Genomic DNA, 15,035 nt, shown 5'->3' on the forward strand with positions numbered 1-15,035 from the left:
AGTTCATGTCATAATAATATTTTTGTTTTTATTTTAAATTTATTTTCTTTGTTCATCTGAAATCTTCAATACCGCCTCTTCACTATCATTACTGCTTTTGTCAATTTTAAAATACTATATTTCAAGATAAATAAAATTATTTAAACAGATTTTATACTGTCAAAATTGAAAATAATAATATACATTTTTTCGATAATTTATTAATTTATTTTGTTAAGAGCTAACACAGTCGTTACCCAAAAAAGCTAATATTTCGGTCTGAATAAATTTCTAGACAATCATTTTTAGAAGAAATGACAAGTCTGTTAATAAACAATACTTTTTGAACCAAAGTAAATAAATATGTTCAAAAAATACTATTGATATTTCATTTTAATTCAATTAATTTATTATTTATTTTTTATCAAAAATATTTTAAATAAAATTTAAATTGACAATTTTGTTAAGGTTTACTAGAAAATGAAAATTGAATTGATTTTCTCCATTTGATCCATCATTTCTCTGATGTTAGTACTAAAAGTACTATTTACCGTGAAATGATAAAATCATCATTTTAAAATAAATCAAATTTGTTGGTAATCATTTAATTGATTTTATGAACTACTTGTTATCTCTTCATTGATGTCTACTTTTAACACCGCGCATAATACTTCAAACATTTAATAGCAAATCAATAAAAACATTATACATAATTATCATCAATAACATCATTATACTTTAAAGTTTTTTTAATATTTTTTGAACATGACAAATGATTATTTTTTTTATTCACTGAATGTTTTTCATTTTTGTTTGTAAATAAAATATCGTTAGAGTTTATCAGCTTTATGTCATTATCAAAATTATTATTTTTATACATTTGTTTATTGATATTTTGAAACAATTTCAATGTGTCAATTTTATTTACATTTATTTGAGAATTTAATGATTTACCTGATCCAAATGAATCACTCAAAATATTCATTATATTATTGTTGTCTTTTTGTTTAAATAATTTTTTTCTTGCTTGATAATTTTTTTGAAAATTAAAATTATCTATAACAATTTTATTATTGTCAATGTAATTTTGTGTTGTTATTTTTTTTTTTGAGTAATTATGATTATTTGTAGCTTCAGCAATAATATTAGTAATATTTTTTTTTTCAATATCCATTGTTTTATTATTTTTAATTGAATTGTTTTTTATATTATCCAGGTTAAGTTTATTTTTTAAATAAATAATTTTTATTTCATTGAGACCTTGAAGACAGTGATTATTATTTAAATTATAAAAATTAAATTCTTGTGATAATTGTTGCATTATTGTTAAATCAATTTGATGTTTGAATAATTTATCTTTTAATTTATTTATCCCAACTTTTTAATAAATTATTATTTCTTGTTTGTTTTATTATCAAAGTGTCTCAAGACTCAAGACCACTGAAATATTGAATTTTAATTTTCTTAAATATTAGTCATACTCAAACGGTATTTAAAAACCAACTGAATTTATTATTTGGAAAAATAAATTCAAGGAAATTAAAATTTATTTTGTGTTTTCATCATACGTCATCATTGTCACAAACTCATGACAATTTTTCTATTATTTTTTTTGAAAATAAAATAGGGGCTAGTGTAAATATGTGATGATTTTTCCAATTTTTTTTTTGAATGACGATTGAATTTTTGTTTCTCGGGATCTTTTTGTAACTCACTTGTTTATATATATTTTATCAATCAAAGGTAATTTAAATTAAATAATTTGGCTCATCATGGGGGCCCTAAATATTGCAGGTATTTAAAAATGTAAAATTATTTGATCTGAATTTTTTAAAAACTGGGTAAATATAACTCTCATAGGTAAAAATAAAAATGGGCCTCAAATATTTTCTATTGTGCTATTTAGTACCAACAACTTTATTCAAAAAAAAAATCTAATAATATTTTAAGAATTTTGAAAAAAAGTGCTTAATTGAAAATACAAAAATTTAAATAAAGAATTACTTATATTGTTTAAATAATTAATTTATTTTAAAATATATATACGTAATTGCTGGCTCTATTTGATATTAAATTTTTTCGACATGATTAAATCATTTGCGCAATACGAAATATTTATGTTTTTTGTGTTATTTTTTTCTACAATTAATTATTAATAATGATAATTATTTTTGTTAAATGTCATTCACACGCTGCATTTCATTTTTTTTCTTTCTAAATATAATTTATTTTTTACTTTTTTAATAATATCACATAAATTTGGCGATAATTTCATGCAATTTTTCAACTTCCAAAACAATTTATTATTTTTCATTTTAAAACAATAAACAGTTTCTAAAATATTTATCTTTTAAAATTAAAAAACAACAATTATTAATTCAAGTCAATGGGGATAAATACGAATGCTTGATGATGCAACTTTCTAACATGGCCAGCGCAGTTGGCTGTTTTTTCACGCAGTTTTGTATTTAGTGTTTTTGTGCAATGTTATTATTATCTGAATGTGTTTATTGACTGAGCCATCAAGTTCAAATTTTGCCTAATTGTGCTAAAACAGTATATGCTTTCAGTTTTACATAAATTTATTTTCAGCTAACATTGTTGGACATATTTTGCATACAGCAGCAAAAGCAATAAAACAAATACCCACTTGGATGTAAAGCCAATTTTGAAATAATAATTTGACATAATAAACTGGGTTGGCTCCAATAATTGTTGTAGCAATGGCTGTCAGTTAGTTGGCGGGGACGGTTTCTGATATCGACAATTCAGCCTTATTTTTCATTCGAAAAATAAAATATAATCTTTTTCTAAACAATGTCAAAAGTTATTTATTAATAAATTTTTTTCAGATTTGAATTTGCTATCAGCATTTGTTACCACGCAAAGAAAGAAAAAAATATCAAAGAAAAGAAAATTTAAAATAAGAGCTTAAATTGACAATTGCGCACCTCTATATTATTTAGCTGTTCAGCGTACGCTGATCATTATCACATCCATGGCCAAAATCTCGGGTAAATGCGAGTTACAGTCATTCGACAACAGCATTGCATTGTGAATTGCAACTTTGTCAACTTTTCAAAATACAATTGCGTCCATAATGAAAATTTTACTTCTGTAATGTAAAATTCATCATTAGATACTTGTTGTTATCTCTTCAGCAAAATTGTTTTATTCATCAACACTATCAGGTTATAGTATAATAAATTTTCCAATATTTTCATACAATTTATAAACATTACCTAAATTCAAATGGAATGGTCTTGTTGATAATAATATATCTAAAATTAATAATAATATTTAATTCAAATACCAATAAATAATAATAAAAACACTTTGATGAGCGTACATTCCTTGGTTCAAATGTCAACTTAAACCAGCAGTGCGTTGACAACCTGGTGGTTGATGCTGGCGATATTCTGGTTTGCAATATCAACAGCAAAATGATATTTTTAATATTAAATTAAAATAACATAGCAATAGTTATTATTTTGGAATCAAATAACATTGTCAGAATCGTCAAGATATAAATTTACCACCAACAATAAATTCACTTGTTTTTAATGAATCACCGTTAAAGTTACCTTTCTGGTTTAATATCTTTATGAATAAATTTTATTATGAAGATACTAAGACCTTTACTAATTGCGTTTTTTATTGCAAGCTAAAAATTGGGACAATTATTTGTTTGCATAATTTTTTTAAATGTTTTTTAAATAAGTTATAAGTCATGTAAAATTTAATTAAAAAAAAAATTTTAATTATAAAAATATTCTCTAATTTTACATTATTCTAAAATTTAACTACTAATATTAATTAAAACAAAATCAATTTTTTTATATTAAATACCTGACATCAGCAATTTGTGTCATAATTAATTTCTTCATTGTGTATAAATAAAAATCAATACAATAATGATTAATTTTTTCGTAATCTAATTATCAAAGTAATAAAATTATTACACTTTGATTATCAAATTATAATAATATATCAATAAATATAAATATATTTTTAATTTTATTTACGTATTCATTCATTTCCCTTAAATAATTTTTTAATTTTTGACATTTTGCTTATTTTCTGAAATCGTTACTTCCGGACTTTTTTACGGAGTCTCTTCACGTGCAAATAACCAATTTTTCCGAATTTTTGAATTAAAACTTACAAAAACAGTTTATAAGACTCGACGAAAAAGGTATTACAGGCCTGAAAATTCCAGCGGGTTTTTCTGACAAATCATAGCCGGAGATTATCTCGGTTCATCATTATCAATAATTTTCAATGATTTTTATCTTAATCCGTTCATTAAAAATTTTAATATTATTTTTATTTATTTAATATAGCCGATTTGATTAATGATAACCACTATAAAAATATTGTAATATTTCATCAAGAGACTCAAAAAATCAAAATATGAAAATGTATGTATAAATATAAATATTTAATAAATAAAAATAATGAAAATGATGATGATGATGATGATAATCAAGTCAAGTCTATTATTTCTGTGATTTTTTTTATTTTTAATTATTATTTAAAAATGTTTTAATTGATGAGAAATTTTGAAAAATTAAGTAAATATAAAGAAAGGCAATGTCCTAAAATATTGTGAATTATTAAAAGAAATTTAATTGACAAAGAGGTGAAATTAGTGAATTATTATTTTATTTTTATAAATATTAATAAAGACTAATACAACATGATGTCACTTGATATGTAAATCATTATAAATATTTCATTTAATACATTGATTTTATTGGCGTGTAATTTTGTATTATGAATATATATCAGTCAATTGAATAAAGACAACAAAGTGTGTTCCAATTGACAAAATTTACCTAATTGTTTAATTAAAAATAGAAAAATAGAAATTTGCTAAAATAATATTGTTTGTTATTTATGAAAATATTTTTATATTTAAGCAGTATTGTGAATATTTCACAAAATATTATCTACTTGTTTTAATACAAATAATTATACTGAAATAATAACAAGAATTATAAATATTTATTATATATAGATGTATTAAAATATAAATTATTATTCTATTTAAAATACAGATAATAAAATTATAATTTAATAAAATATTGATGCAACAGTGACTCGCTGTTTGCAGCAATTTCGAAATCTTAAATATTTCTTAAAATTAATTTTGAAACACCATTAATTGATAGTTAATTAAAAAATGCATTATTGTGAATATTTCATGTAAATTATTATCATTAACATTATTTATCAACAAAAATTATTGTGATTTAATTTAATAACGACAATTATATTGCCCAATAAAGATTATAATAATTGCCATTACAACGCATATTCAATACATGAATTTTGATTTAAATTATTATAAAACATATCCTAAGACAACAGTTGGTTGTTTTTTATAATTATGAAAATAAAGGACAGAAGGCTTAATACTTTTTTTTTAGCATTGCGTTGCCCTGGCGCGAAAATTATTTGGCGATTGTGCCATTACAAAACCGATCAATTGGCATAATGTTTATTAAATTTTTTTATTTATTAATAAAGATATTGTTAATTTTATGCATGCATATTAATTGAGTTGAAAATGCTCAATTAGCTGTGTCACTGCATTGTAAAGATAATTTTAATATAACATTTGGGATTTTCTTAATTTTCATTTGTTTTCTTTTGCAATGTAATACTTGTTTTTTTTGTGATTGGTTAACAAATATAAGTATGCTAAATTATTAAAATTATTTCAAAGTTAAAACAAAACAAATTGTAAAATGGCATTTAAAAAAACACAGCTGTATCTGGTCAATGTAAACAGTAATGTGATTAAAACAACAATTGTATTGCCAGCACAAACACGTCATTGTATGACAGTGATTTTGAAAACAATTACAATGTTGGAGGTACCAGCCACCAATAAAACAACACTGGTATTTCATCAATGCATAAATTATTCTGCAAAATTAATATCTAAAATATTCAAATTATTATAAAATATGGTGTCCAATATTTTTTATTACAAATAAGCATCGCCAACATGGCAATTATGGCAACAACAACTGCAACAACAACAACAATATGTTTGAAAATACTAAAACATACAAGGTATGTATTAAATAAATATTGGTCAAAATTACCGCTAATGAAGCGGTTAAGCGTACTTCACAGTCAATTTAATTTACAGTATGCAATAATTAAATAATTGTGTGCACAATGCATTCATTTACCATGCCATTAAATATGGGCATCGTAAAGTGGTTGGCCAAATGGGGATAATTATTGTTAATAAAACATCATGACAGTTCATTTTAAAAATCAATGCAATGGTGCATTTCAACACAACACAAGTATATTACAAGTACAACCACAATATTTTATGCTTAATATACCATTGGTCATTAAGATAATTTACTGTTATAATATTCACACAAAACATTGATTTTAATGACATAAAAATAAAATTGAAATGACTAATAAACAACAAAAGGTTACCGTATATTGGCATCACAAACTGTTTAATGGGCAATTATATCATTTCCAATATCAAAATGTCTTCTTATGGTAAAACACCACCAATTTACACCAACAACACACAACCAACAATAATATCAAACATACAAATAAACAATTGAAGTACGCTGGACAACAACGGCAACCGGTACATTCAGTAACAACAGCACAGATAACCACGTGTTTGTCCACAATAAAACCATATATATAATGATTCATTAAAAATGACATTGATAAATAATTAATAAAAATATAAAACAACTGGCGTAACAAAAACTAAATTAAATTACCAAACAACAAAAATAATATCTATAATTTAAGTTAAACCTGGACCAATCATCTTATTTGATCATTTTTTTATGATTTCACCATTTCACGCAATGGTAAAATCATCAAACAATTATAAAAATCAATAAACAAAATGTACAACAACAAATAATGACAAAAATGAACAAAATTGAAGATATATCAAAATGAAATGGTATTAATAATCAGCTAAAATAAAAATAAAAATTCATTTGTAATAATCATAATTCATCTGGTAGTGATATCATGCAATAATTCATTATGATTTATCAACTAATTTAAAACAATTAAAATTCAAATAACGCTAATAACATGAGACTTGATAATCTGGAAAAATATCAAAATATCTCATGATATTCGAATTTACAATTATCGAATATTTTAAACGTATAAATAAATATTATTAGAAATATAAAATAATGACAATAAATAATAATATAAATACTGAAATGTATTATAAATCAATATTTCATTCAAATAATTAAATAAATATCAAATGAAATTCAATTTAATGAAAAATTTGATAAAAATAATAAAATACTAAATATGATATAAATAACAACATATTTTAATTAATCAAAATATTGATGAAAAAAATATTATCTTCAACAAAAAATTGGTAAAATGGGTAAACAATATCATAATCATAGTTATTACATAGATAAATATATAAATAATAACAAGTGGAGTAGCATCATCAAATGCCTATTGGAAATTTAATATCAGATGCATAGTATGGTACAAAATTGTCATTCAATTTGTTAAATTATTATGGCGGTATTATGTATGTAAATATACAATGGTATCAATTACTTTTTTTAATATAATTGTTCGTGTTACTTCGTGGGGCCAGTAGCTGTTTTGCTACTGTTGTTAATAATGTATATTAAAATAGTCAAATCTTGCATAATATTATTAATACCAATATTGTGCCAGTTAGATGAATATTGACAGTGGTGAAATAAATAATCAAAATATATGGTGATATGAAAAGATTTTGGTGTAAAAGAAAAGATGTTAAGTATTTTGTAACAAAATGTTCATGATGATATGGTTATAAAGTAGCATTTTGTTGTACCCAGTTAATACCATGCTGAAGAAGTTTAATATTATACATGCATTTGATATTCATGTGCAGAAAGAAGAAACATATTGCCAATCAAGACAGGTTAACAAAGCTGGGGTGAATTAAGTGATCTAATTGGCGCGTTGAAATGGAATGGAAAAATGGTGCAAATACAATCATAATGTACCATTTGAAGAAATACTGATCGCAACACTAAATCAAAGATGGTGATAAATGTGAAGTTACATATGTTACTTCATGTCTGGTAAAATAGATTTTATTACTCAAAATCATTAGTGAAATTTATTTAGCATTATTTAGTGGCTCTGATGATGCTATTACAGTGTTGAAGTACGTTTTTTTATAACACATATTGTACAGTTGGCCAATAGTTGGGTCGAGAATATCGACAACACAAAATTTATGTACTGGTGAAACAACAACGTGTCAAATTAATATCAATAAAGATGATAATAAAACATTTATCGTTGCTGTAATAAATGATGAAAATAATAAAATTTATAATTAAAGAGTGCCCTTTGGCCGTATCTGGTGAAAGCTGCGGTTGTTTCACTGAATCAGATGACAATGGTAGTTTTTAAATGAATATTATTTTAAATGGATAAATCACGTTATAACAGCATTTCTTTCTTTTTCAAAACATCGTCATAATTTGAAATTAAATTAACATTACGTTTTTAATGGTTTCATCTTCATTTTATTTCAATTAATACATGATATTTTATTAATTTAATATTTTTTTATTTTCACAAAATAATTGACTCATTCTTCCTTAAAGATTAAATCAATGATATTATAATAATATCTTTTCTTTTTTAACGATAAATATTTAAAATTTATTATATTTGATTAAAAGGAATTTCGGACATATATCACAAGCAATGAAATAAACATTATCAATGTATTCAGTTTTTTATGTTGTTTTGATTGAACGTAAATTTGATAGGATTTATTGGGTCAACATTATTTTGACATATATTAACATAAAACAAAGGTGATTATTGTCAGTAGATTGCATATTTAAATGTCGTATTAAATTTACCGTTGTCATCGGCACAGATGGCTCAGCTGCAAATCAACATATTGAAACATGTGGATGTTTTCCTTTGCCTTGAAATGTAAAGAATGTTCGGTATTGTTCCTGACGGGTCGATGGTCAATTGCTTCCGTAATGACTGGCTCGTGCTTCATAAAGAAGCATACAAAGTGGTTTCATCTTCAAGCCTTAATTCATTATGCTGAGGCAAACAATTAACATTTAATATCTGGTATTTAAAATATTACAGACAAAATGATAAAATGTTATTTTATTTGAAATGTAACACTTATTAATTTGCAACTTTATGTTGGGAAATTGGTTAAACGTTATACACATGTCGGGTATATTGTTGTTATTTTTGAATATTGCATAAATTGATTTTTGCTGTATCAGGTATTGGCGCTATCGGAATTACATTTCATCTTGAAAAATTAAAGACTAAAATGTTTTTAATAAAATTTAATAATAAATATGATTTTCTTATTATTTTTTTAAACATAAAGATTTATATTTAGTAATAAAAAAATATGCATGAATGAGTTAAAAGAAAAAAAAAATACATTAATCAAAGTTTTGACAGCTCAAAATAATGTTAAAATTAAAGAAAAAATAATTGATGGATTTATTTTTTTTTTATTAATTTATTACAATTGGTTGAATAATTATTTAACATTCAATTTCTTTTTTTAGTTTTTTTGCTGGTAAAACAGTCTCATCATTGTCATTGTTGTCTTCCTCATCCTCATCTTCATCATTATCTTTATCATCATCATCAACATCATCATGTTTCCTTTTACCATGAGTCTTAATTAAAACAGTTTTAGGTAATTTTAATTTTTTCAATCTTTTTGGAAAACATATTGGCAACATACAATCTGGATCATTAAGTACAACAGAACATCTAACTTTTCCTCCAACTTTATAAATTGAAAAATCAGGCTCAGTATCATTGACATGTTTTTTAATTGGTATAGCACCAATACGACCACCAGAAAAACGTATAAGTGCAAACCAAGGTGTTACAATAATTATTTCACCTTTTAATATTGTTTTATCATTTTTAGCAATTTCTGACCAATGAAAATGTCCTTTAGAATTACCAGATAATAAATGTGTTAATAATGACACCTCAACAACATCATGAATATAATTTATCCATAAAACAATACCCTTTACTTTGTATCCTTCTTTATATGAACCTTTTAATTGATCATTACGAACAATTGCTGATACATCATTGTCTAATTTTAATACAAGACCATTATCTGTTACTTTTTCAACAACACCAGCAACTTGTTGTCCCACATGGAGTTTTGATATTGGTTTACAGCTAATTGTATGATGTTTTGATATTTCTTTAATTTTATTTAAATACATTGCTAAATTATCACAAGCTGATAGCTGACAATAATCACCTTGTTTTTGTGACAATATATCATCAAGTAATGTTGTTAATGTAACACATTCATCTGGTTTACGAACAGTCACCTTACCATAAATAACTGAATACATTGATAATGTATTAATGTCAATTGCTTGTGATATATTAACATGTCCATATTCTTTAATTCCTTTAACTGGTATAATAACTTTTAAATGTTTATCATTAATTTCTTTAACTGATATTGGTATAATATCATTGACTTTTAATCTTTTAGGTAATGAATAGGATTTTGTTGGTAAAAATGTTCGGGTTAATAAAAATTCAGGTGTTATTGAAAATACAAATGCAGCAAGTATATCACCAGGTAAATAACGTGATGCCAATGAACTTCCAATTTCTTTTGATGGTGACATATGTCCAGCAGGAAGAAATGCTGTTATAACTTTTTGTGCTTTATCATTATTTATAATAATATTCATTTGTATACCATTGACATCTGATTCAACAACAATACCTTCAACAGTATCACCAATTTTTAAATTAACAAGATCTTCAGTTTTTGGTTTTATTATTTTTTCATCATTTTTATTTTTAACTAATGATAATAATATTTTTTTATTATCATCTTTTATTGATGTTAATTTGACACATATTGTTTCACCAATTTTATAATTTTCTGGTGTCATTGGTCTCATTGCATTTATTGGTAGCCAACCTTTAATATCACCATAAAAACGTACTAATAAACCTTTTTTTGGTGTAGACATAACAACACTACCAACATATTTATTTTTAATAATAGCATCATCAATTTTTGAAAATATTGGTAAATCATTTTCAATTAATGATTTTTTTAGTGTAAATAAAAATCTATTTCCTTTTGGACTTTTAGATAATACACGTGCTTCACATTTATCACCAACTTTTGGTTTATCATTATCATTTTGATCACGATCAATTATTTCTTCAAATGGTACATCACCAAGTACATTATGTGATTTAACAAATACAAAACCATTTTTTTTGTATTCCATTATTTCAACCGTAATTATATCACCAACTTTAAGTGTTTCAGCTGTTGTATAATTTGGATCTAACATGTGTTTTTGCATTGTACATACATGAAGTCTATCCATCATATCATAAGTCATAACACGACATGTATGAGCTGAATTTTTAGTAAATACTTTTGGTATATCATCATAATTAACATTTGTTCTTAAAAATGATATAACACCTTTGATATTTTTTTTTAAACTCAATATTATACCAGTATCACGATATAAATATTTTGCATTATTTATTATTTCACCACTGTCAATTATTAATTCTTCTTTTTTTAATGTTAATTGTGTAAAATATGCAAGTTTAACAATTGGAATAACATACATTAGTGAAGCAACAATTGTAGAACCAATTTCATAATTTACAAGTGGCATTGTCAAGTGGGTTTGATTAATACAACCAATATTTTCACCATTGTATGATACACAAAGACCATTTTTAATTAATTTTTTAACAATTAAATTAAATTTTGTACCTGGTACTAATGCATCAATTGATTGACCATCAATTGTAACAGTTGATGACATATGTTTAGTTTTTGTTGATAGCTTAGCTGTGTAAACACTTTGTGATGATGATATTGTTTTAACAACACAAAAAATTTGTTGTCCAGGATAATATTTTGTGTCTTCATCAATATCTTGATTCATTAAAAATGCACGAAAATTTGGTATACCAGTGTCAATTGCATAGCCATGTTCTTCAACGCTACTTACTGAACAAACAACATTTGATGATTTATTTAATCTACTTGGATCTAAATATTGATTTATAAATTCTGGTTCAATTGACATTGTAACACGTTGTTTAAGTTCAGTGTCAACTTTTTTAATATAACAAACAACATAATCACCACGTTTAAATAAATTTGATAATAATTTAAAATCAGCTGGATAATTTTGTGGTGATACTGATAATTTTTGTAGATAATCAGTGTATGTTGTGCTGATATCAGTTATTTGAACGTAACCACTTAATCGACCAGGTAATGATACTGATAAATCATAATCAGTTGCTGCATGAATACGACCAAGTACAACCATACCTGGTTTTAAATGACGATATGATAAACAATCAGCTGAAGATGGTAACAGCTTTGCTTCATTTGATATATCTTCAATTTCATTATCATTTTTTTTATCATAATTTGTTTTAATACGTTTTGTTTTTTTTAATGAATCAAATGATTTGTTTAATGGTTTTTTACCACCACGTGGAAAACTCGTGAGAGTCATCTCTAAAAAAAAAATCATCAATACAAGTTAATTTTAAGGTTAGAAATTAAATTGTAAATTATTAAATTTGATTAAAATGTGATTTAAAAAATTAATTTAATAGTTTTATTACATACCTTGGTTTTATATATTTTTATTAAATTATTTATCAACACAAAACAAAAAAAAACAATATATATATGGTTTTATTGTGTAAATTTAAACACGTGAGTTTTAATATTTTTTTTTTTTAACATTCCTTGAATCTACCAGTCTACCACTACCACTAGCGTATACAAACGTTGAAGCGTATATGTATTTATTATCTTTATTATTATTTAGTTTATTATTATCGACCAACTGCAAACCAGCGGCTTGCATCGGTACCATCAAGAAGACTAGAGAGTACTAGAGTAGTAGAGACTGCTAGAGACTAAATTTTTTAAAGAAGCAATGTTTTTTTAGTTTAAAAATAAAAACACGAATATTAAATTATTTTTTTTAAAATTTATTAGTCATCTTGGTTTTTTTCTTTATTTTTTATGTCGATAAAATCAGATGTTTCTAATTAAATATTATAACAATTAAATTCTCTTAATGATTATTAAATACATATTAAATAAATATTCTAAAGTTTTTTTTTATATAAAAATATTTTTTAAATTACTTTGAGGATCCTGCCTCTATTAAATTAATTTTTTTTTTAAAAATAGTTTGCTTACCAAGCAATAATATTTTATTTATTGTACTTACAATTTATATTCTTCTTCTTCATCATCATTTGATATTTTCTAATAATTCTTGTACTTTTTCTTGCATTATTTTTTGTAATTCAATTGCATACTGTAAATTAAATTGATATGAAATTATTATTATTATTATTTTAATTAATATTGTTAATATTTATTTAATACATACCTTGTATAATCTTGATGTATGTAAATTATATTTTTTAGCATTTTCAAACATATTGTACATATCACCAGCAACTTCATCAATAGTGCCATATTTACCATTTTTAATATTTGATCTTATTTGTAATAAAGATATTGGATTTTTAATTGTTTTATAATAATTTGGATATTTTTTTTTAGATGGTAGTTTCCAAAAAAATTCACTCATTCTAATACCTTGATCATCTGGTGTTGTTTTTATTGATTCAAATAATTGCCATTGTAAATTATTATTTTCAGCAGTGTCATAATCTTCATCATCACTTTCTTCATCTTCATCTGATAATGTTGATGTTTGTGCTATTAATAATTGTGCACTACGTCCACATTTACTTCTTGTTGATTGTGCAACATTTAATGATTTAGTAAATGCACCACTTTCACAATTTCGTTTTTTAGCTGCTGTTGTTATAATTTTTTTTAATAATTTAGCATCTTTATATATTTGTGAACCAGGCTCATTGAAATCACATGCATTACGACACATTAGCATTAAATCACGTTCCATTTCATTTAAATAATTATAACTACCATCTTGTATTTTACGTGCAATTGTTTTAAGATCAATTGGTGTTTCAATGACTTCATAATATTCTGGATACAATTTCTTAGATGGTTTTAATTGAAATACAATATGTAATGGACGATTATTATCAATTGGATCAGTTGCTGTCATAACAGCCATAAATAAATCTTCATATGGTTGTATAATCTCTTCATCTGGAATTGTTGAACCTTCTGATGTATTTTCTTCTTCATCATAATTGTACACTAACATTGTGTTGTCAAACGTTACATGTTTTGTAGTAATTTCTAAATCGAAAGAATCCTCATGGATTGAATATGTACGTTTGTCATTAACAAATGATTGCTCATCTTTGTTGATTTCATCATTGTCAATAGATACTGAGCTGTTTAGATCACTTAAATTGGCTACGTACAAAACCATGGTATCATGTCTAGTGTCAGAAGTTCTGACAACCATGTTATCATCCATGTCATCATTGAAAAGGTGATTAATATCAATTAATGAATTGTTTAAATTATCATCAACTAATTTGAAGAAAGATATTTTTTTTTCTTCAAGATATCCTTGCAAACTAGCGAAAATTTTTTTTAAATTTTTTTCATCAATATTTTTTTTCATTGATAGACACAAGTTATCTATTGATTTTTTAAATTCAGTAATTAATTTATCTTTTTCATCATCTAACAAAAATAAAAGTTAAAATATATTAATTATTTTATTTCAATATTTTTTTATTTCTAATAAAATAAGTAAATAATTTAACTTACCCATTTTTTTTTTTTTTTTTTATTAATGACATCTAACCTCAAATTTCTTAAATCTCTATAAAAACCTCCTCAATTTTCAATTAAATAACAAACAAATTTATTTATTAATATATTTTGTCTATTTTTAATTAAACAATTAAATTAGAATTTTTTTTGTCAATTTGAACACACTTTTGCTGTCTTTACTATTCAATTATTTATTAAATTTATCAGTTTTTTTTCA

The 15,035-nt window shown here is 23.9% G+C and overlaps 2 protein-coding genes across 2 annotated transcripts; both read right to left on the reverse strand.

Annotated features, from left to right (window-relative positions):
• Window positions 1-9,536: 9,536 nt before the first annotated feature.
• Window positions 9,537-12,851, reverse strand: LOC122848359 (protein RRP5 homolog). The gene is made up of 2 exons (XM_044146377.1): window positions 12,701-12,851; window positions 9,537-12,586 (listed from the first exon to the last, which is right to left on the reverse strand). The coding sequence occupies exon 2, from the start codon at window positions 12,582-12,584 to the stop codon at window positions 9,567-9,569; it is 3,018 nt and encodes a 1,005-aa protein (XP_044002312.1). The 5' UTR covers window positions 12,585-12,586; window positions 12,701-12,851; the 3' UTR covers window positions 9,537-9,566.
• A 204-nt stretch (window positions 12,852-13,055) lies between these two features.
• On the reverse strand, window positions 13,056-14,719 carry LOC122848419 (protein polybromo-1-like). The gene is made up of 2 exons (XM_044146490.1): window positions 13,482-14,719; window positions 13,056-13,406 (listed from the first exon to the last, which is right to left on the reverse strand). Exons 1-2 carry the CDS (start codon window positions 14,661-14,663, stop codon window positions 13,341-13,343), a joined length of 1,248 nt encoding a protein of 415 aa, XP_044002425.1. The 5' UTR covers window positions 14,664-14,719; the 3' UTR covers window positions 13,056-13,340.
• Between the last annotated feature and the right edge of the window lie 316 nt (window positions 14,720-15,035).

Source organism: Aphidius gifuensis, linkage group LG2, assembly GCF_014905175.1.
Source record: "Aphidius gifuensis isolate YNYX2018 linkage group LG2, ASM1490517v1, whole genome shotgun sequence".
Lineage (NCBI taxonomy): Eukaryota > Metazoa > Arthropoda > Insecta > Hymenoptera > Braconidae > Aphidius > Aphidius gifuensis.